The sequence below is a fragment of the Triturus cristatus genome, chromosome 3_2, assembly GCF_964204655.1.
Source record: "Triturus cristatus chromosome 3_2, aTriCri1.1, whole genome shotgun sequence".
Lineage (NCBI taxonomy): Eukaryota > Metazoa > Chordata > Amphibia > Caudata > Salamandridae > Triturus > Triturus cristatus.
Genome location: NC_140584.1, coordinates 830,656,699 through 830,680,907, shown reverse-complemented (window position 1 = coordinate 830,680,907; position 24,209 = coordinate 830,656,699). Strand labels below are relative to the sequence as shown.

The 24,209-nt window shown below is 43.9% G+C and overlaps 1 protein-coding gene across 3 annotated transcripts in view; it reads right to left on the bottom strand.

Annotated features, from left to right (window-relative positions):
• Positions 1–24,209, bottom strand: part of LOC146858246 (apoptosis-inducing factor 3-like) — a 569,318-nt gene that overhangs the window by 256,153 nt on the left and 288,956 nt on the right. For all 3 annotated transcript variants that reach the window (XM_085649067.1, XM_085649066.1, XM_085649065.1), the window contains one exon: positions 8,008–8,099. In XM_085649067.1, coding sequence (XP_085505193.1) covers positions 8,008–8,099 — 92 coding nt within the window. The remainder of the gene's footprint in view (positions 1–8,007; positions 8,100–24,209) is intronic.

Sequence of the window (24,209 nt, the reverse complement as noted above, 5' to 3'; positions counted from 1 at the left end):
CTTTGTGAACACCCAAGGAGCTGAGTAAAGCCAAAGGGTAGCACTGTAAATTGAAAGGGATTATCGGCCACACTGAAGACTAGATAACACCTGTAGAATTGCAGGATAGGTATACAGAAATGCACGTTTTGAAAGTCCAAGGACACCATACATTCTCCTGGGTCCAGAGGTGACAAGATCAGAGTCAGAGCAATTTTGACTCTATCTTTCCTCAGAGAGGCATTACGTAGCCTACATCATTCTTGGAGACAATGAAGTATTGGATCAGAGGGCTAGTCAGGCTGTAAAGAATCTACCTCAAACTATCAATTCTCTTTGATTCCATATAAGGATGGTTGGTTGGAAAGTCATTGGAATTTACCTTGCTTGGTGAAGCTTGGACAATTAGGCTCTCCCATGTCAGGTGCTTAGTTAGAAATTCAGGATCACCAGTAGCTGGCCTATGCCTCCTAGCCACTAGTTGGCTGATCGGCAGGTATGAGCGGGATTTAAACCACGTAGCCAGAAGGGCGCCCGCAAGGTCCACATTAAATGGCAACACCTTCTCAGAGAAGATGGCCCTGGCTGATAAATCAGTAGTATCACACAACAAGAGAGAGAGAGAGCTAATTATATATCCTCCCAAAAGACATCAATTATACAGAAGTTGGGAGAGCTCTGGGACGGTTTGATTCCTGCCTAAAATTCTACCCACTTGCCTACTGGTTTATTTAAATACTAGGAGGAGACACCCCTTCCACCAACTGGCTGCATGCTTCATCATTGGTGTCTAGTTTTATCCAGGTAGGTAAATACCACCAGAATGGGCTCATTCAAAACATAGAAGCTCACATAAGGTATTGTCCTAGAAAAATGCAGGATTCCAGTAAAAGTAAAAAGTAAAAATATTTTTGCGGGTACGCGCAGTGGGACGCCGTCGCTTAGCCGGAGTCGTGCCTGAGTCCTGCCCGTCTGCGCCCGTCCGCGCTAGGGGCGCGCAGGGCGCAGCGGGGTTCTTGAGAATTGGTCTCGGGTTCGGCTCTCGCTACCATGCTGGTGTATTCTGGCGACACTTTGCGGGGTATTGGTCGTTCAATTGTGAGTTGTACCCTTCCCCCTATACACCCACTAGTAGGCCCCTTTCACTGTGCGTGTGGTAGGTGGTCTTTAGATTCCCCTACCCTGAGCGCACACGAATATTCTACGGCTGCCCCCAGTAAGATCCGTGCCAAGCATTCTCTTCGCATCTTCAGCCTGAATGCCAGGTCTCTGGTGCTGCATTATCAGGCCGTGTTTGACCTGATACAGGAAGAGGCTCCGGACATCGTAGCCATCACCGAGACGTGGTTGAAGGATGACGATGTGGCCATTATCAACTTGGCATTTCCCTCTGATTTTTCGGTTTTCACCCTTAACCGATCTACTAGGGGAGGGGGTATTGCGCTGGCCTTGCGACCTGGCCTCACTGGCAGCTGGTCTGGTCTGACCATTCCGGGATGTGAAAGTGCGGTGTTTAAGATCTCGGTCACCCCACATTTTACACTCTCGGGGATGGTGGTTTATCGCCCCCCTGGGAGTGATGTGGCGTTTAGAGCGGCCTTCCCCGACGTGGTTAGTTCTTTGGTGGTAGGTTGTTCTAATTTCTCGATTTTGGGCGACCTCAACTTACATCTTGAGAACCTTACCTCCCCCTCGGTTAGCGGTATTCTTGCCGACCTGGAGGCCCTTCAACTGGTGCAAATGGTTCGTCAGTCTACCCATTCAGGCGGCCATACCTTAGATCCTTTTTTCACCAATTTGGCAGACGCGGTTGTCTCCGCCGTTACACCTCTTGGCTGGACGGACCACTCTTTGGTTACCATCTGCACCCCTTTGCCAGGAATGGTTATTGTTCCCCCGGCAAAGCTGGTTACAAGGCGGCAATGGAGTAAATTACGGCTGGAGGACTTACATCGTGTCCTCGCCGAGGAGCCTCTAGAACCTGCGATGCTGGTTGATTCAGGTTACGAGAAGTTCTGCTCCTGGATCTCCAAGGCGCTTGACGCCCTTATCCCTATTGCCGCTTGTAAAGTCAGCTCCAGGGACTTTAGTCCGTGGTACGATGGTGCCTTACGTACTCTCAAGGGTGGGTGTAGGCGAGCAGAGAGGGCTTGGCGGAAGGCGTACGATAGCGGGAAGAAAGCTTTTTATCTCGCCTCCGTCAAAGCTTACCATCGGGCTGTTTGCCAAGCTCGGGCAGCTTACTACGCTACTGAATTTGGCAACAGCTCCAACCCCTCTAAAACCATCTTTAAAGTGATGAAGGACCTTTTGGCAAAGCGTGCCTGTATCACGACGACTGGTTCCACCTCTCACTGTGAGGCTCTTGCTCGATTTTTCCTGGAAAAGGTCGAAAACATCTATCGGACGTTCCCTTGTACAGGGCCTCCGGCAGAGCCTCCGATCAATATCTATGGTGGTACCACCTTGCACGTGCTGCCCCCGCTGACATCAGAGGGGTTTGACCTCCTGGCCCTGCAGGTCAAATCAGGGTCCCCCGCTGATCCCCTCACTGCGACTCTTTTTAGAGAGCAGTCGTTTGTGGGACGGGCCGTGGTTCACTCCCTGATTAACATCTCGTTGGAATCAAGCACGGTACCCGCTAGCTGGAAGCGGGCAGTGGTTTCTCCCATCTTGAAGAAGCCGTCCCTGGATCCAGAGAAACCTGAAAACTATAGGCCCATCTCCTTACTTCCGTGGCCGACTAAAGTGTTGGAGGCCCATGTCAACAAAGTTCTTTCTGCCCACCTTATCCATGCTAACATCTTGGATCCCACCCAGAATGGGTTCCGTGCTGGACACAGCACGGAGACCGCCCTCCTCTCCATGGCTGAACATCTTCGCACGGTGATGGATGCGGGACAGACAGCAGCGCTCGTCTTACTGGACTTGAGCGCCGCGTTTGATACTGTTTCGCACCCTATCCTGTTGCATCGCCTGGAGGAGATTGGGCTGGGTGGACCTGCCCTCCAGTGGTTCCGGTCTTTTCTAGACGATCGTTTCTTTAGCGTTGCCGTTCCACCGTTCCAGTCCCAATGCCATCCTTTGAAGCAGGGGGTGCCGCAAGGATCCTCGCTGAGCCCCACGTTGTTCAATCTCTACGTGAGACCGCTGGCTGAGGTCGTCAAGCAATGGGGCATGACTATGGTCTCATATGCTGACGACACTCAGCTAGCGGTTACGATCAGCGGGGATGCCGACCGGGATGCCCCCAGGTTTCAGAGTGGACTTAGGGCGGTGGCGAGCTGGATGAGGAACAACTGTCTCCAGCTCAACGCTAAGAAAACAGAGATCATGATCGTAGGTAAGAGATCGGAGCTATGGGGGGACAGGTGGTGGCCTGTGGAGCTGGGGCCGGCCCCCCTTCCGGTTACGGAATTAAAGAACCTAGGAGTATGGATGGACCCCTCCCTCAGCTACGTTGGCCACACGAAGAAAATCGCGGCCTGTTGCTTTGGTATCTTACGGTCGCTTCGCCCTGTTTTGAAGTTCTTTGACCATCGCACCAGGCAGCTGATTGTCCAGGCGACAGTGTTATCTCGCCTGGACTATGCCAGCTCTCTTCTGGTAGGGTCCAATGTGGCTGAGGTCACCCGCCTCCAACGTGTTCAGAACTCTGCAGCGAGAGCCATTGTTGGCCTACCCCGTTCTTGTTCGGCCTCCAGCACATTGAGATCACTGCACTGGCTGCCTATCCGGGCCAGAATTCAGTTTAAAGTGCTGTGCATGGCGTTCAAGATTTTGAGGGGGGTAGGCCCTTCTATTCTTGCGGATCTTTTGTCCTGGTATGTGCCTGCTCGGCCCCTGAGATCCTTGGGTCAGGCACTCACTGTGATTCCCCGATACAGGTTGTGTCGGGCTGCTGGCCGTTCTTTTCGGGTCAGAGCAGCCGAGCTCTGGAACTCCCTTCCTGTAGAGTTGCGCCTGCTTGATGATCTTTTAGTTTTTCGCAAGGCCTTAAAAACCTTTTTGTTTTAATAAATTCTCTTTCCTCTTTTCTGTTGTGTTGCTTGTGGTGTTGCATTTTTACCTGCCGTGCGCCTGGACGCCCCTTTGCTGGGGCAGCAGTGCGCATTACAAATGTATGTAACATAACATAACATAACATAATGTTTACCCATATCGTAGTTAAAACCAAAATTCAGATGTTATAGAAAACACAATGTTTCAACATCCTAATTTGCAGACATGCTTCAGCTGAAAGAATTGGTGCTCCACGTGGTCACTCCGCTTTCATCAGGGCTTCTATATCTTCCTGCCTATCTCTTCCCTAAATCAGAAACGAGTGGATTAAAAAAGGCATAAGGCTCTCCTAAATGACCAATTATGATAGCAAAAGCCTATAGCTTAGAAAACTAAATTAAAAAGACCAGTTTATCATGTCTTATAGGTAGAAAGAGAAATTAATCCCAACTAATGGAAATACAAAAAGATCTGTCATTTAATAAATCAGTAGATTTGTAGAGCGCCTTTTGTCACCCGTGAGGGTACTCAAATGCTGGCAAGGTCCAGTTGTTTAGCTGGGGAGGTCTGTAGACAAAAGGGTAGCTTGTTCAATGTCTTTGCTGCTAGGTAGGAGAAGGAGCGACCTCCGCATCTGCTACGTTGGATGTGGGGTGGTGAGGGTTAGAAAAAGGGATGCGGAGAGGTGGTGTCTGGGTGGCTGATGGAAGTTCAGGCAGTGGTTCAAGTAGGAAGGTTGGCAGTTGTGTAGGAACTTGTATGCATTGGTCAGGGGCTTAAACTGGCATCTCTTCTGTACATGTAGCCAGTGGAGTTCCCGGAGGTAGGGGTGAGTGGGTTCGTCTAAGGAGATCCAGGATGAGTCTGGCTGCGGTGTTCTGTATGGTCTGTAGTCATCGAGGGAGGTGAGCTGCAATCTCTATGTAGAGAGAGTTGCCATATTCCAGTCGGCTGGAGATAAGGGCTTTGGTGATGGTGTATCTTGAGCTTTGGGTTAGCTATTAGAGTGTCTTACAAAGCATGCGGAGGATGAAGAAGCAGGAAAAGGAGAAGACGTGGACCTGATTAATCATGGTTAGCTTGTTGTTTAGAATGATGCCTAGGTTCCTAGTGTGGTCACTGTGGGTAGGAGTAGGTCAGAGTTCTGATGGCCACAGAATGCGTCCCAAGGGAGCTTTTGTTTCTAAAAATCAGAACTTCACTTGTCCGTGTTGATTTTCAGGCAGTTGTCCTTCATCCAGTTGGAGACGTCTGTCGTGCAGTTGTGGAAGTTGGTGTTGGTGGTGTCTTCAGGGAGGGAGAGGATGAGTTGTGTGTTGTTGGCATAGGATATGATGTGGAGTCCATGGGATTTGGCGATGCTGGCCAGAGATGTTGAAGTGGGTGGGGTTGAGCGAGGATCCTTGGGGTACTCCACAGATGATTTCTTTCTGTTCCGAAGTGAAGGTGCACTTTTTTGCGTTCTTTTAGTGAGGAAAGAGGCGATCCATCTGAGAGTGGCTCCTTGAATGCCTATGTTGTGCAGCCTTGTGATGGGAGACCTATCGTAGGCTGCCGAAGGTCTAGGATGATCAGAGCCACGGTCTCTCCTCAGTCACACAGGGCTCAGATGTCCTCAGTAGCCGCGATAAGGGCTGTCTAGGTGATGTTGCTGAGGAACCTGTATTGGAAGGAGTTGAGTTGAAGGTTCCATTCCAGATGTGAGGAGAGCTGTTGGTTGATGGCTTTTTCTAATACTGTGGCTAGGATTGGAAACAGGGAGACCGGTTGATAGCTGTTGAGTTTGCTAGAGTCTGCTGAAGGTTTCTTTAGAAGGGCATTGACTTCTGTATATTTCCTGTCCTCATGGAAGGTGGCTGTGGCAATTGAGGTGTTGAACAAGGTGCTGAGTATGTGGCTGATTCTGGTTTCGCCTAGGTTGAGGATGTGGGGAGGCATTGGTCGGTTGGGACCCGAGTGGACCGAGTTCATGATGGAGATGGTTTCCTGGGAAGCGAGCTGGCTCCCGTGGGATAGTGGGATATCTGTGGTGGTAGCATGGTCGTAATGTTGCTTGAAGATGTCGGGGGCCTTGGGATGGGGTTTGAAGTTCCAGAAGATGTAGGTGATCTTGTCGTGGAAGAAGTTTGCAAGGTTTTAGCAGGTCCCTGTGTGTGTGAGGGGGCAGGGGTTGGGGGGTAATGTTTTTTGTTGCAGCTGCGGGGTTGGAGAATTATTTGACAATGTTGAAGGGCTCTTTGCTGTTATTGGACCTTGATTCGATGCGTGAGGCTAAGGCCATATTCTTCGATTCTCTTAATTGTCAGTGGTAGAGGTCGAGGGCTATCTTCAAGGTGGTCTTGTCAGTCATCCCCTTGCACGGAGCACAGTCCAGCACAGATGGACTGGCCTTTGGTGTGCCAGTGCCGCGGTCTCACTGCAGCCAGCATTACGTAAGTTCTGAGGTGGGCGGGGCCTTTGTTGGCAGGAAGAACAGTGAGTAGGAAATTCCCTGGGAGGAAATTCTGCAGCTGCCGTGTCACTGGATCAGGGTGGAACAAGCAGGAACTGGAGGCCATAGGCAAGTGGCAGGCTAGGTGTCCAGGTGCCTACTGTTCCGGTTATGCTGCTGGCTTAAGTAGGTCCTGGGAAGGGCGGGGCTTCTCTTGCAGGGCAGAATGGTGAGAGGGGAAAACCCAGGCAGCTACGGTGTCACGTCACAGTGTCACTGAATCAGGTTGGAAAAAGCAGGTACTGGAGACCACAGGCAAGGGGCAGGCTAGGTGCCCTGGTGCCTACTGAAGCAGTTGTGCTGCTGGCTTGTATTAAGTAGGTCCAGGGGTCAGGAATAATGGTGAACAGGAAAACCGGGGCAGCGACGGTGTCACTGGATCAGGCTGGAACAAGCAGGAACTAAAGGCCACAGGCAAGTGGCAGGCTAGGTATCCAGTTGCCCTTAATGGTGGTCACTGCAAATCAACATAATCTCACTCCCTATAGTGAACTCTTAACCCATCCACAAGTACGTTTAACTGCACACCTACAGAAAGGCACTGCACTCCGTTGATATATACAAGGGACCCCTCAAGTTGCGATATCCCCAATATATATGGCACAAGATGTGACTTTGGACCGTTTAATAATATTCAGCCTATGTGGGGGGTTTTCGGACCTCATCATCAATGGGGAAGTGGGCATTTCCCTGTAGTTAAACTCTTAAAAACAATCATCATGATTAGTATTAAGCTATGGCAACCTCCTAATTATTGAAGCACCCTTACCTATTATATGCATTAATTCCTCCCCATCTAAATCTCACTGAGTGAATGCCCGCTCACTAACAGATTTGTAAGTGTAGGTAGTATTCGTCATTTGTTTAGCTTGGTTATTTGTCATCGATATTGTTCTGACTTCTATAGTCATCAGTAGTCGCAGAATCTGCTACCACAGACCTACAACACAGCATATAAAAACATAGACAATTTGAGATATATGTATCTCATCAGCTTGCGTACTGGCCATAATGCGGGGCTTGTAACACCATAAAGTAATCTTTGACCACACTGCTGTTGGTGACAAACTTTTAAGAGCTCTCCAGCCTCCTTTCTTAGGAATTCATTCTAGATACTGATCATATGTACAAGACACACCATGTAACAAAAAAAACTCACAATTTATGCTTCCCGTAGATAGGACTAACCTGTGGCCGAAGCCAAAAATATGCATTCAAGGCATCCCATGTTCCATTGCTTAGGGATCCATGCAAGATAATTATCACCAGTGAGAGACACTGCATGCAACATCTAGGACTCCCTGCAAAAGCTTCCCGTATGTATGGCAGGCTCAAAGGATACATCATATAATCAACACCCTTCCGGTTGGTTACAAGAACAGTATATCACAGTTTTGTGGTTCCAATTGCATATGGGGTGTAAATCCAATACTGAAAGTGCTGATCCATGGGAAAGTTAATCCCACAATGTGCATTGTACAAATGTTCACAATCATCGTCAATAAATGTACAATTTAGATATGTGAGGTGCTTACCTGCTGCCTGTTGCGATAAGAAGCCAGTCATACTGAACAGATGCTTCATCCTGGAAGTGCACAGTCTTCTTCTGGTTGTCGACAAACACCACCTGCAAGAATCAGAGAAGAATGGGTTAGAAGCCCACCTGTCTATTTCCAAGTTCCAAGCCACTTTGTTCGCACCCTCCAAGTCTGACAAATCTCCCTCCTCCAAGCCTCTGTCCCCATTTTCCTCTTCTTCCAAGTATGTCCCTTCCAATCCTCCACATACCACATCTTCCAAAGCCATTTCATCCCATTTCTCAAATCTTTTAAGTCCTTGGTTTCCAGCATTATCCTCTGCTGGGCCTATTCCTTCTGAAAGACTCTCTCTCTCGGGCTTGGTCTGATCAAGATGCAAAAAGAACAATTTATGGACAGAATGCAGAACAAGGTCATACATTCACCCGAGTACAGAGATCTTGGCCTAAATCCATAGTTTTTTTGCTCACCATGCCATTCCAGTTTGGACCCAGCCATATGCAAATCAGTCTTGACCCTGCGACCAAGATGGGCAACATACATTAGAACGTTCATTGCTATGACTTAAACCTGTCTGTGAAGCCTTCACAGCTGCTCTAGATTTGCAAAAGACTGTGGAGCTTATGGCGATCCAAATTTGTGCTGTGGCACCTGTGGCCTGTTTTGTTGTTGACACCCCATCCTTCTCAGGTCTGATCGGTGGTAAGTGCTACATGCACAGTCAAAGGTAGTGCAAGTGGTGGTAATCATGCAAGCTACCCTGTTGCACAAATGAGGGATAAGGATGATTCAGGAGGCGCTGAGGTTCAGGTGAAGGGCAAGGAGAGAGTGTTGGAGATATTTTAGAGATAAGGCCGGCAGTTTGACCTGGACCTCAGTTGGGTCAGTGCCTGGCAGAGCAGATGAGCGGCTAGTCCCACCGGCCTTTCTAGTGATGGAAATAATCCCTGGATTGTAGATTGTGGCCCCTTGCCATCTGGGACTGCGAAGAACCTCTCGCTTCTAGTTCTGGGTCACAGCACCCAGCCTCTTTGAGGCCCCTTTGAATCTGTCCACCTTGAGAGCAACTGCGTGTTGTGAGAAATCCCCAAAATTCTGATTTGGAGATTTCTTCTCCCAATAGGATTTTGAGCCTGATAAACACTTCTTCATTTGAGTAAGATTTCTAAGAGACAGAAAAGAACATGTTAATTACCTTCAGTGACATTCGTTCTGGTGAATACTCCAACTGACTGCAGATTCCTAACCTTCACAATATCCCCCATAAGCTTAATGATATCCAGAAAGGTTTCACACCAGTGCTTCCACATGCCAGCAGGTGGCACTGTGTGGCTCTACACTGACCCTGTTCTGCCTTAGAAATGACAGACAGGAGCCACACAAACACCAGCTTTGCACACTGACAGTTTCTTTCTTAACTCTGTTCACACCCTCGGGTGTGTTGAACACAACAAATCAGAGGTACCAGTGTGCAGCTCTCTAATATGGTACTTTACGATGGAAAAACTGACCATTACACAGAAAGGAATCTGCAGTTAGATAGAGTAGCCACTAGAAAGACAGAGTAAATAACTTTTTTCTGACAGACATTTCTAACCACAGATTCCTCACCTTTAAAATAGATACCAAAGCAGTACCTCCCAAAATGGAGGGTCTGTGGAATGGATTCAGATGAAAAAGTCCTCAGGACCAAACAGGCATAATGCCCTTCCCATTGGGCCTTGCTGTCAAGGCAGTAGTGCTTTGTGAAAGTGTACATTTGATTCCGATGGCCTGATGGACATGAAGAACAGGCACTCCAGGTGTCAACACTCTGGCAGCAGCCTTGGCCTTGGAGCAATGAGCCCTCAGTTCCTATGGAGGCTGCTTCTTTCAAAGGAAGCTACTTCTTTAAGCAGAGAACATATCCACCTTCACAAAGTTCTTTTCTACACAGCCTTTCTTTTCTTTGCCCCAGAGAACCCCACATAAAGCTGATCGTCCTCCCGATTATTGTTAGCTCAATTAATGTGAAAACGCAAGACTTTGAGATCCAGCCAATAGTCTCTCTCTTCCTTTTCAAGGGGTGAGTTGTCAGAGAGAATATTGGGAGGGTGATAAATTACACATCGTCACAACTTTTGGCAAAAAGGCAGCCATGGTCCTCAACACAATTTATCTGGGAAAAAGGTGGTGTTAGGTTAATGCATGGAGATCCCGAAGCTTAATAATGCGATGACCTAAAGTAACCGCAACAAGGAATACTGTCTTTAGAGTTAGAAGACGGAGCAAGGAGCTGTGCATCAGCTCTTAGGGAGTACACATGAGGAAAGTTGGGACCAAACTGAGATCCCACTGTGGCATTGCAAACGGGTTTGGAGGAAATGTGTGGGTTAAACCTTCTATAAACCTCATCACAACAAGTAATTTATACAAGGATGACTGATCCGGCAAAAGCAAAAAAGCAGAAAGGGCCGACAAATAACCTCAAATGGTGCCCAGAGCAGACCTTGGTGGGCCAAAGACAAAATAAACAATAAAACATCAGATAGTTTAGCCTGCATTGGGTCTGTGTTGTGGGTTCAGCAACAACTTTATCTCAGTGCACAGCATAAATGGACTTTATAGAAAGATGCGAGGAAGCAAAGATAACATCCATAACTTTGGGAGGTAGACAGAACACAGTTAACTTCTTCCACTCAATTGCCAAAAGCAGAAAGAGCCAACAAATAACATTTAATGGTGCCCAGAACAAACCTTGCTGGGCCAAAGACAAAACAAATAAAACATCAAATAGTTTGGCCTGCAACGGGTCAGTGTTGTGGGTTCCACACCAGGCAACAAATATATCCTAGAGTGCGGCATAAATGGACTTTGTAGAGCGTCGCGAGGCAGCAGGGATAACATCCACAACTTCAGGAGGTAAATAGGACACAGTTCACAGCTTCCACTCAATCGCCAAGCATGGAGTGTAGACTGCGCAGACCTGGGTGCAGAACCCAGCCTGGCTGCAGCTACCAAAGATCCTCCCGAAGGGGAAGCCTGATCGGAGAACAGATGCTCATGCCCATAAGTACTACACACGTCTGACTCAAACCGAAGCCACTGGAATGACCTGGGCCTGCTCGTTCTCAGTTTTCTCTCCTGATCACCCTTTAGAACTGAGGGCAGAATAGGTATAAATGGAAATGCGTACATGAGCCACATGCTCTACTCTAGCAATAACGCTTCTCCCATAGAGAGCCTTCATGGAAACTCCAGTAGGCAATAGTTTTGACATTATGTGTACTTGATGGTGAGAATAACATCTAGCCAGGGTTCTTGCCACTGTTGTAAGATGTTTTCTGCTACCTCTGGGTGTGACCACAATTTGTGATCTGCCAAGCATCACCAGCTGAGATTCTCCACCCTGGTATTTAAAGATCCTGCGAAGTGGTTCACGATCAGGGAGATGCCCTGATTCTCTGGCCATCTCCAGTGGCACAGAGCCTCTTGGCATTGGACCCAATTTCGCCCTGCGTGTTGCAGTACCACATAGCGGTGGTATGGTCTGTGAGAACCTATACCAGCCTCCCCTTGATGAATGGTAAGACAGCTTTCAATGCCAGGTGAATAACTCCAACAGATTGATTTGGAGTCAGGTTTCTGATGGAGACCATAGTCTTCTGATCTCCACCTATCCCAGATAACCTCCCCAACCCAGTTATGACGCAGCCATTACCAATTTCAGCTCTATGTGTGGTTGACAGAGGGGTCTGCTGCTGACCCAACTGCAGTCTAGCAGCTACTAGTGCAGATCCATTGCAGTCTCCTCTGAAACCTGGGTAGAATCCTACAGGTTTACTTTGTACTGAGCCCACTGAAAATTGAGATGTCACTGCACAGCCCTCGTATGCCACCTGGCATAGTCAACAAGCAGGATGTGGAATTCAGGAGGCCAAGAAGCCAGAGAACTACTCTCACCAAGACCCAGGGCGAGGCTGAAATATCTGGTTCAAAGCCCCAGTGTCCTTGACTCATTGCCCTGAACTGCACGGTATCCAAGACAGGTCCTATGAAAGGAAGTCTTTGCAAAGTAGTCAGGTGTGACTTTGGTACATTGAACAAGAACCCCCAGGGACGCTAAGAGGTTCGCCATTGGCTGGAAATGCTTTATGAGTGACTGTGGCGAGCCTGCTTTTAACAGCCAGTCGTTAAGGTAGGGGAAAACTGGTACCCCCACACATCTGAAGATATGTGGTGACTATTGCTATTACTTTCTTGAACACTGGAGTGGTGCTGGTAAGGCTAAAGGGGAGAATGACAAACTGAAAATGCTCCTTGCCTACCTTGAACTGCAGGTAACTTCTGTGGGACTGCAAAAATGGGACATGAAAGCATATAGCAGGTCCAAGGCTACCATCCAGTCGGCCTTATCCGAGGCAGACAGAACCTAGGACTGTGTAAGCATTTTTCCTTCCGCACAAAGGTGCTCAGAGGGCGAATATCTAAAATTCCCTGTTGATGCAGTTTTTCCTGTCCACTAAACAATTTACCCTGTGATTGCAATCTGCTGTTTTCCTGTGTACAATTTTGCGGTATGCCAAATATCTTTCTATTTCTTATGAGCATAACTGAGGGCTATTATCTGAAATTAGTGCTTCTGGAAAAACCCCTCTTCTCAGAACTTTATTACCTTCCTAGAAGTGACATCTCTAACAATTTCAATATCAAATCACATCGGAAAAAAATCAACAAATATTATTGCAAAATTATAGTCTACTCAAAGCTTTTGGGACTTATAATATCCCCAGCAACTTTTGCCTAAGCCCTACTGCCCTAATGGGAAACTTCACAAGTTGAGAGAGTTGCCTGTGGGTTTTAAGTATTTTGTCACTACTGGCACACAATAAGCATTCTTTAACTTCACCTTCAACCTTTTTATCCACGCTTGGCCACCAAAATATCTCCCTTAACCTGCTTTCGGTTCTGCAGCCTCCCATGTGGACAAGATGTTCCAATACAATTAACTTGCTTCTTACTGTCTATGGAGGGATCAATTTACTACCTGTTCTCAAACCACACACATCGTCGCTCAATTCTTCTGAAATTGTACTCCAATCCATATCGCTTATGTTTGCAATCCAATTCTGTCCAAGATACGTTCTACCCCAGTATCCTGGCAGTGCACGTGCTTTGCTTACATCCTTGACAAAAATGTCTGTAAATCCATTATTTTTACCATTTACAAACTCCACAATGAAATTTGATTCCTCCATGTTTGCCAACCACCTTTTCCAGGTGAAGCAAGACCAGATCCTCTTGTAGTCAATAAATGAATTAATGGTTTGTGATACGATCGTACTCTAAATGGAATCCCCCACACATACATCCTGCAGTGTCTTACTGCTCCATTCAAAACTGACCAAAATGCAGCAAAAGTTTCCCTTTCAATCACTGAATGTGCACAATGCAAGTGCAATAATGATTTCTTCATTATCTTGAATCTGGCTCAAAACTGCCCCCAGGACATTGGAACTTGCATCAGTAGTAAAAAAAACATATTTTTAATATCATCCATCCCTAAAATAGGCGCATCTGTCACCTCACGTTTCATATTGTCATTTGACACTGCTGATCACATATGAACTTATTAACTTTAAGAATTCATGTATACTTTTGGTCTTATCAGCAAACATTACAACAAATTTATAATAGAACTCTACTACACCGAGGAAAGATCTTATGTCTTTCTTGTTATATGGAATAGCAGCATTCTGTAGGTTAACAATTAATTTGTCTCGCGGACTTATTCAATTTCTACCAATGACATGACCTAAATAAGTTACACTCTCAACCTTCACCATATACTTCATAGTCTTTACAATTAGCCCATTCCGTTCCAAAATGCTCAATACATTCTCCAAACATTCATCATGTTTTACGTCTGTTCTAGCAAACACTAAAATATCATCCTGGAAGTAATATACCTCTGATGTATCGCAAAATAACTTGCATTATCCTTTGAAAAACAGAACTAGCAAGGCCACATGACATGAACATGAATTGAAATGCCCCAAAATGTGTAATAAAAAAATGTTAAGTAGCAAGATGTTTGGTGCAAAACAATCTGGTGATACGCTGACGCATGGAAAACCAAATTGCACCACCAATAGTGGACAATATTTTATTTACGTTCGGGAAGAGATTCCTGTTAATCCATTATTGAGATCTCGAAGATTGACACATCCTCACTGAAAGGTCCAGTTTGAGTCATAACAATGGACACCAATCAATCAGAAATCCAATTTCTGCTATAATGTCACTGCCACTTAATGTTTAGATTTTACCTCTAACTTATTCTCTGACGGCTAACGGTAGGTTTCTAACTTTATGAACTTTTGGTTGCGCATTTCTTTTTAGTACAATGTTATGTTGAAAACCCTTCAATTTTCCCAAGTTCTCACAGAATTTTGGGATATCGTTTGATCTAACACATTGACTCCTCAGAACTATCAACCAGTAAAATTAGTTCTGACGCACCTGGTCTTAATGTCATTCGAAGAACAGATTTATGTATCTATCCTAAGATCGGCGCGCTCTTCCTTGCAATACAAACCCTTCCTGGTATCCTTCTGTTCTTAAATGTAATGTCAGACAAGAACTACCCTTATAATTTCCATTCTCTCACCACCATATGCTCTCAAACGTATTAGTTTCAAGCACCACTTTGTGTTCTAGTCTTAGCAGTTCTTAAAAATCTTTGTAGGATTCAATATTATAACCTGATCCAGAATCTACTAACATATTCAATTCCACATATTATTTATGCATATCGTGCATTTAGGATCTCTTACATTTATCTTTCTATACATATTCTGGTCAAAACTATCATTTTTCCAGGCTCATCAACAGTGTTAATAATTACTTCTATGGATACCACAATGTTTCCATCATCATGCTCGACTTAATCTAGAATATTGATACTTTTATTACCGGATGTTCATACACAATGACTTTTGCACATGCATGCATAATGTTCCACTTTCTTACATTTTATACAAACAACATTCCTAGTAGGGCAATTCGGATCATCCGCCCAATTTTCAGAACTGCCACACCATACACGTCCCTTTGTTGTGGTACTCTTCCACTTGTTTATGTCCACTCATTTGTTCATGACCACTCAGTTTAATATCTGTATGGTCAGATTTTGTATTTTTACCTTCCAATTTTGCAATGGCAATTGGGTCAAGGGATGCCTCATTTACACCACTGGGTTTAGTTCCAAGAAGTCTTCATTAATTCATCATCTTAATACACTTATTGGTTAATTCTTCACTCCAAGCTATTCCTAATGCCTCCAATAATGTTGGATCCCTCGCATTCCATAGTTTCGGGTGCTTATCAGCTTTGTTTGATGTGTGCATGGTCTCAAATGTACTCATCTTGTACACCAATGAACACACATTTAACTAAGAACTATCCAAGACTAGGAACAAAATTGTCTATTGATTCATCCTGGCATTGTACTCTTGAAAATAATTTGTAATGTTCTAAAATGATATTGGTCAATTTTCTGAAGTATAATTCCAATTGCTTTAGGTGTTCTAGCACAGAGTTTCTTAACCTGTGGTCCTAGCACCCCTAGGGGGTCCACGAGCTATACTTATGGGGTCCGCGACTGTATTTCAAAATAAAATAATATTAAAATTAATAGATGAAAATGAGCAAGGTATACACAAATAAAGAAGTAACATTGAAAATTTGAAGTTTTTTATATATTTGATTGTGAATTACACAAAATATTTCAATATTTGAGCATATGATTGGTGTATTCTTGTTTTTGTATATTGTTTTGAAGCCCTAATCTTATAAATTGCTTGGGCCAGGGATCCCAAGCTTCCAATAATGTCTCATTGGGGGCCTCCGGATTCCAGTAATGATTTATTGGGGATCTACAGAAGTCAACAGGTTAAGAACCGCTGTTCTGGGATATAAAGACAAGGCATCATCCCCTTCTATTTGTGTTAAGGGAGAAAGTGTGGTATATAGATCATTAAACCATCCTAGCCTAAACTGTGCAACAGTGATCCTTGGTTCCTGCCATCAGTCAATTTTCACTCAGAAGCAAACCTATATATTTTAAAAGCATCAATAAATTCCACCCATGACGATTCAGTTTCCTTTGGATATGCCAGGAAACTTGCAGGATGTACCATATGGGACATGGTCAACAAGTACACCAACATTTAAAAATGTGTAACATTTTAACTGAATTGAGTCCTAAATCAATACTAATAAAACAATGAACTAAAACAATAAAAAGTTGTTGTCATAGACTCTTATTGCTGGAAGAACCAAGAAATAAATAACTGAAATAATGAATGTCATCACTAATGTCTGTTATTAATAGCAATTTCCCAACACTGTCTTCAATTAATGACACACACAAAGTTCTTGATGCAAGGATTAAATTGCTGATGGAAGTGCTTACTTGAAGTCAACAGTACTGTTTTTGAAAATAGACAGAAAGCATATCCAGAATATAGCTCACAGAATGAACAAAGCTGTGTGAAGGCTGTGTAGGAATAGAGGCCCTGTCAAAGCAGTTTCACGATGTGTTAGCGACCCCAAACCAATATAGCCACCATTTTGCGTGAAGCTCACGTGTTGATGCCACTAATTGTTGTCCATTGATAGTGTTAGGAAAATGTTCCAGTGGCCATTTGATCACTTCCTGCTCCAGAGGTAAACGCAGAATTTAAATTCAATTCTGAAAACAAGCTTAGCTCTTGGCATAAGGTATCTTCAAAACTGCAGCAACGCCCTTGTACAGGATACTTGAGGCTGTGCCTGCACCAATATTTTGAATGCACTCAGTAATGTCAAGTGGGAAGATTGCTGGCAGCCGCAATAACTACGCGCTGGATTAAAGGTTGCTCAAACACCTATATGATGGTATCCACAGTTAACAGAATGAAATCAACAGTTAACTGAAAAACACTTGATAAAGACAGATAATATGCTTTGTGCCCAGCACGCTTGATCTGAACCAATTAAACTCGAGCAGCCAAACAAAAAATAATTAAGTAGAATTGTTGCTTATCATAATTTGCTCAGTCATGCTTGAAACAAGTTTTAAAAGTATCTTTTGCATTAAAAGAGAATAATTCATCCTTTTGTATGCTGAACAACTTTGTGAAGCAGGGTTCTTTTCTGGGGAGTTCTACAAATAGTCGTCAAAATGTTGTAGTATCTTTACCACTGAAGAGGTCAAAGTGTAGATTCATGTAGAAATATATTTATTCAAGACAACTCCCCAGTGCTACCATTCATCAGCAGCTTCCCATCCAACTATAGTCTAGCTTCTTAACCAAAAAATCCTATCCTAAAGATCTACTGATGACATCATAAGAGTCTACCACGATGCTCCAACACAGGATATAACGCTGGTCTTTGCAGTATGTAGGGATTTTTCAGTTTAAGTATATATATATATATATATATATATATATATATATATATATATATATATATATATATATATATATATATATATATATATATAGAGAGAGAGTTAGGACCGTGTTTCCATAGGAAATCTGAAAATTCTATTTTGAATAACTTTGGCGCCGGTTGACGAATCCTCGCGAATTTTTCAAAATAGGTGGGGCGCTCCGCTCCTACCCTGAAATTCTCGGGGTGATTAGTCAAGCGGGTGCCGAGAAAAAAGGGGGGTCCCAAAACGCGTTTTCCCCATGCATTTTTCCATAGGGACCTTTAGTCCAAGGTACAGCCCGAACGGCTGAACAGAATTACTTGAAATTTGGCAGAGAGGTAGTCGTCAGGGATGTGCCTTTTGAATATCTGGAGTCAATCTGTTCAGTAGTTCCTGAGAAAATTTCAGTTAAACGTACATTTATATCTATAAGCACGCACCGTGCGCGCACGGTGACGTGCGCGAGCGCAATTCTGATTGGTTGTTAGATGTCAATAAACATTAGAATCGGTCGAAATCAGGAAGTGTCGTCCGCCATTTTGTCTCTCGCAGTCTGAGGCAGTGAAAAACAAAGGTGGAAAACGTGAAAAGGGGGCAGGGTGGGCAGTTCCTGACCCCCTAGCCTTTGTCAGGGGGTCACTGAAGGACCCCCAAGGGTGAAAAAAACTTTTTTTTTTTTTTACAAAAAAGCGCGGGGTGCGCGCACCGTGCGCGCACGGCACGCACAACGCATCGTGGGCGCTTGGTGCGCGAAGCGCACCGAGTGCCCACAGCGCGCGCACGGTGCGCAAAGCGCACGGTGAAAAACCTGAAAAAAAAAAAATATTAATAAATACATAACTTAGCATTTAAAAAAACGTACAAATTCATTTAAAAAACCATAGGTTTCACACATGTTATAGTTAGCTGGACATTCCCCTCGTAAAAAACCAATGAAATTCCCCCGTTAGAGTTAGTGCAGGCAACTATAACTCACGCGACCGCAATCCTCTGCTGATGACGTCAGATATTACATCACTGTATTTAGACACCTATTTACCCATGTCTTCTTCCATTAATCTTTAGCTATACATATATTACAAATATTTATTTTTCAGAAAGACACATATGTAATCAGTGAATTTCATTGGTTTTTTCTGAGTGAAATATCCACCTAACTATAACATGTGTGAAACCTATGGTTTTTTAAGTGAATTTGCAAGGTTTTTTAAATGCTAATTCCGAACTATAACGTGTGTGAAACCTATGGTTTTTTCAGTGAATTTGCAAGGTTTTTTAAATGCTAATTCCTAACTATAACGTGTGTGAAACCTATGGTTTTTTCAGTGAATTTGTACGCTTTTTTAAATGCTAAGTTATGTATGTATTATTATTTTTTTTATATATTTATTTTACAATAAACTACGTATTAAAAAAATATATATAATTTTCTTTTGGTTTTTCACCGTGCGCGCAACCTCCCCCTCCCATCCCCCCCGAAATTTAAAAAAAAATAATTTAAACATTTTTTCCTGCCTTCGGGGTCTTTCAGGGACCCCCTGACAAAGGCTACCCCTGCCCCCTTTTCACGTTCGCCACCTTCCTTTTTCACTCTCGCACTGAAAACAAACGAAATGGCGGCCGACACTTCCTGATTTCGACCGATTCGAACGTTGACTAACATGTAACCACCAATCAGAATTACGCTCGCACACGTTAGGGTGCTCGCACGGTGCGCGGCTATAGATATGTATGTGCTTTTAACTGCAATTTTCTCAGGAACTACTGAACAGATTGACTCTATATGCAAAAGGCACATCCCTGACCTGAGGACTACCTCTCTGCCAAATTTCAAGTAATTCTGTTCAGCCGTTCGGGCTGTACCTTCGACTAAAGGTCCTATGGGAAAATGCATGGGGAAAACGCGTTTTGGGACCCCCCTTTTTTCTCGGCCCCCGCTTGACAAATCCCCCCCCGAGACTTTCAGGGTAGGAGCTGAGCGGAGCGCCCCATTAGTTTTGAAAATTTCGCGAAGATTCGTCAACCGGCGCCAAAGTTATTCAAAATAGAATTTTCAGATTTCCTATGGAAACACGGTCCTAACTATAACTATCTACATATATATTATATATATAATTAAACTTCTTATCTTACGTATCTCCTTTATGTTGGAGTAGCACTGTTTATTTTACATCTTTTATTCCATGCTCTCGTGTACTCATGTTAATGTTTTAGTGGGGTTTAGTATTCTGAGAATGTTGGGAGGTGTTGGAGCTGGTGGGTCTAGTAGTTACCAGCTTACTCTAGGACCATAGGGATGGCTTGTTCGTTATCTCAATACTTATGAAGGATATGTTTATTTTCCACATTCTATGTGGAACTGTGTGTCATTCTTGCTTATAGTGTGACTACTTCCTACATTCTTTGGTACCAGGAGTGGGGTCATCAAAAATAAGACATGGTTTGTCAATGTAGCAGGACTGTGAAGCTTTGGCAGCGTTTGATCGGATCCACAGACAGCCTGCAGCATAGCTGAGGAGCTCTCTGCTCTACCCGCAAATATTTTGTGGTGACTGGATATGCGTGCAGAAGTGAGCGCCATGTTTTGTGTACACTTTAATAACTGTTGTGACCTATTTTGTGGTTGCCTATGCTTCCACAAGATCATCTTTCTCAGCACGTGGATCTGCCCTAGGGTTCTGCGCGGAACTGCCAGCGCACACATTCTGATCAGAACTTCTGGAGCGCACATTTGGTGGTCGCAGCTCACAATGCACTACATCACGCACCAGCAGTCTGATGTCAGGCGCAGGCCACCATTTTGCTTTGGGTCTGTGTAATTATTTAATTGTCTTTATCTGGCACTCAAAGGGCTGTTCACAGCAGTGTGCATGGTTGAGCACTCCTCTGTCTCAGCTGATAAGGGCGGAAAAAAAACAGGTGATACCTGTTTTTCTGGAACATGAAATTGTGTACTTTACCTTGGCCTGCTTAATTTTTGTGTTACACTGCACGTTTTAAAAAAATGGCAACTCCCTGGGTGTTATTCAACCACCACCATTTCTCCAGAGAAGAGTGGAGCCTGATTTGAAATGGAAAGAATGGTTCGTATAACAGAAAATGATCTGGCAGCCATTGACGCATGAGAACATGAACCACCTAGAAAATTAGCTTTAATTTACAACCATCTAAGGATAGCAGGCAGAGAGTTTTCAATAACCTTCCTCAGATTGCAGCGTCCTTTGGTGATATGTTGATAGGAATGTATATGCAGAGGAAAAATAAAGGATGAATAGGCAATACTCTGAGGAATCAAATGTGCCTTTAGAACATCACAATCTTTTAAGCAAGCATGGAAGTGACTAGGCCGCAGGGGAGTTTATTGCGGCATTGCGAGTGTTGGCTTCCACCTGCGAGTTTGAAAACAGCATGGGGATTTATATAAGAAACCAATTTGTATTCAATTGCTTCGCGAAAACAACGCAGGAGTGTTTATTGACATGCGAGGATTCCTCTTTAACAGAAGTAATATACATAGCTAAAAGTGTTGAGAGATCAATAGTGTCTCCACAGGCTTTGTCTGGTCAGAGTGGCTTGTCGGCGGTTAACTGTATTACTGATAATACTTCTGTGTAAGCCATGAATTATAGGGGTGCTAGAAGCAGGGAAGTGAACATACAGCTGGTTTAGATGTGGATCCAAGAATCATATGAGCAACAGTAGCTCTTTCAATGCCCGAGGCAAGATGTGTAACGTTTGTATGAAAATGGGGCATATTCAATCTGTAAGTAGAGCTAATGTGCATCGGTTCAATAGTGTCAAAATTAGTAGTGTTGAGTAGCACGATAAGAGTGCAGAGTTGAATATGAGAGACTGTGTGAAAGGTATGGGCAACATGCTTTTGACTGTTGAAGCCCTAGTTGAGAATGAAGATCAAAGGACCTTTGTGTCACGCTGCGATTGATGGTGTTTCATTATCGGTAACGGCAGATTCAGGAGCTCCCATAACTATTTTAGCAGACAACACATTTTATAAATTGTGGTCTAAATCTACTGTCCCTGACAATACTCATCTTAATCCTAAAGCATTTGGAGAAATTGACATCCAAATGTTGAGATACTTTGTGGCTACTCATGTGTTTGAGAAGGAAAATTTGGGAAAAAAAGTCATGTCTCAGTCAGAAGACGCAGCATTATTGTTGGAAAGATTTAGCTACGTGGGCTGAAAACAAGGTCATTCTGTACATACTGTACTAGGGAACATGCCTATTTTGGCTGTAGATACCAATGAGCAGCTCACTCAGATGTTAGTGGCAAAGTATCCCAGAGTGTTTAAGGATGAAATTGGGACAGTTAAAGGTTTAGAGCATAAAATCAAGCTCAAGAGGAATGTAACCCAGATAGTTCATAAGGTCAGACCTCTGCCTTTGAGTGTGAGAGAAGATTTGAAATAATTACTGAATAAATTGTGTGCAGAAACGACATCTTACCTACCGATTCTTCTGAGTGGGTTTTCCCAGTGGTGCTCATGAACAAGCGTTTAGGAGATCTTCGTTTGTGTGTTGACTTGCCTTTCCTCAATCAAAACATTCTGATTGATTGTTACCAATTGCCTCGTGTCTGGGAGATGATGACGAATACTGGTGAATCTGGATACTTTTCGACTATCGATTTGCATTCAGCCTATCATCAAGTTACCCTATCTAAGAATTCAAAGCTCTTAACACTTTTGTTACTCCTCATGGACAATACAAACACCTGAAATTGCAATTTGGCCTAGCTTCTGCTGCCGGTGTTTTCCAGAATACTATAACTATTCTATTTGTAAGGGAAAAATATGTCCAGACCTTTCAGGATGACATCCTTATCTTTACTAAAAGTGAGGAAGAACATTTTAAGGCACGAGAGGGTTTGGGGTATTTTGGATGATAGAGAAATGACTGTAAAGCCTGAGAAGTGCAGATTGTTGGTGCAACAGGTCGAATACTTCGTTCACACTATTTTAAAGGAAGGCATTAGGCCCATATTTTGCAATCTCAAGGCTATTAAAAATGCTCCACCTCCAGAGGATAAGGACACTATGTTCTCTCCTGAGGTTGTGTGAATATTTTGCCAGATTTGTTCCTGGGTACACATTAGCTGTTCAACCTTTAAGGCCAGTAAAATGGAAAAGGACTACGTTTGAGTGGTCTCAAGAGGTAAAAAGCTTTTGAGAGAGTCAAAAAATTGGTTGTGAAAGCTCCTGCCTTGAACTCTTTTGTTCCTCATGGAGATCTTTCATTGCGGTTGATGCCAGTTTGAAGGGTAATGGAGCTGTTTTTGGTCAGATTGTGGATGGCAAGGAAAACACAGTAGCTTTTGTTTCAATGACACTCAGTGAGGTAGAAAACAATTACAGAGCTATAAAGCGGGAGCCTTTAGCCTGTATGTCCGGTGCCCTAAAATGTAAAACCTATATGTGGGGCACTTTGATATATTTGCTGGTCATAAGTCTCTTGTTTTCCTGGTAAGCGGTACTTGCTTAGGCAAGGCATCAGCACGTTTTGTGAGACTTCTTTGCAAATTAGAAGAATATGATTTTGAAGGTTAAGTATGTGCAAGCTGGTAAGAACTACAGGGTCGATGGTCTGTCAAGTGTATCCTTGCCGATGATGAATGAAGCTGAATATGCATTGGATGCTGAATGTACGGTGGCGGTAGTGCGATTTCTGGGTGCCAAGGCATTATTTCAGAAGACGAGTGGCTAGATGCCACGGCTCAAGATTCAGTACTGCAAAAAGTGTTTCATTCTGTCACAGTTGGATGGCCTTCTCATAAAGGACTGTCTAACGATTAACAGGGGTTTTGTCAATTTGCCTCATAATTGACTTGTAAAGGACAATTTTGTTTGAGAAATGCTCTTTTTGTACCGCCAGAAAAGCTATGTGCAAGATTGCTCATGAGGGACATATGGGTATATCAGCCACTTGTAAGAAATTACTGCAAGTATATTTATGGCTAACATGGTCAAAGAAGTTGCAGGTAATGTAAGTTTATGTCCCCAATGTATTGTTTCTGATAAATACACGAGGACAGTTAATAAGCCTCTTTTTCCGGTTCCCTTCCTGTAGGGGCCGCGAAGTAAGGTTGCGTTGGATTTTTCGAGTCCCTTTCACCTGCATCTGAAAACAAATTATTGTGGTTGCGATTTATTACTTTTCAAAGTAGTTTTACTCTGAATTTGTAGACTCAGCCTGCACAAAGTGTGTTTTGGAATTTTCAAGAAGATATTTTTGTTTGAGGAGTAACGCTAGGAAATATGACCGACAACAATACACAGTTTGTGCCATGTAAGCTGAATGAATTTTTGTGTGAACAGGATATTAAACATCTTCAAGTAGCTCTATACAATCCAGCTGCTAATGGTTTGGTGGAGAGGGCTAACCGTTTTTTGAAGGAAGGGGTTCAAACTACCCTCTCAGCTGGATTAGATGTTAAGGACGTAAAGGAAAAAGCTGACCTCACTACCCCACAAGCAACCCCTTGTATGTCTTCCTTTACATTGTTGACGGCAAGGGATGCGAGGACCAAACTTGTACCGGGGTAGGTGCAAGGTAGATGTGAAGCTGTGGGTGTTGAGTATAATTTCACTAATTTGAGAGAAATGGTGGAAAACCAACAAAAGAGTCAGAAAATAATTTTGATGAGAGGAAGAATGCCAAATATGTGGATGTGGCGGTCGGAGACAGAGTGTTAATCAAGAAACCCTTTGGAGTGGTGA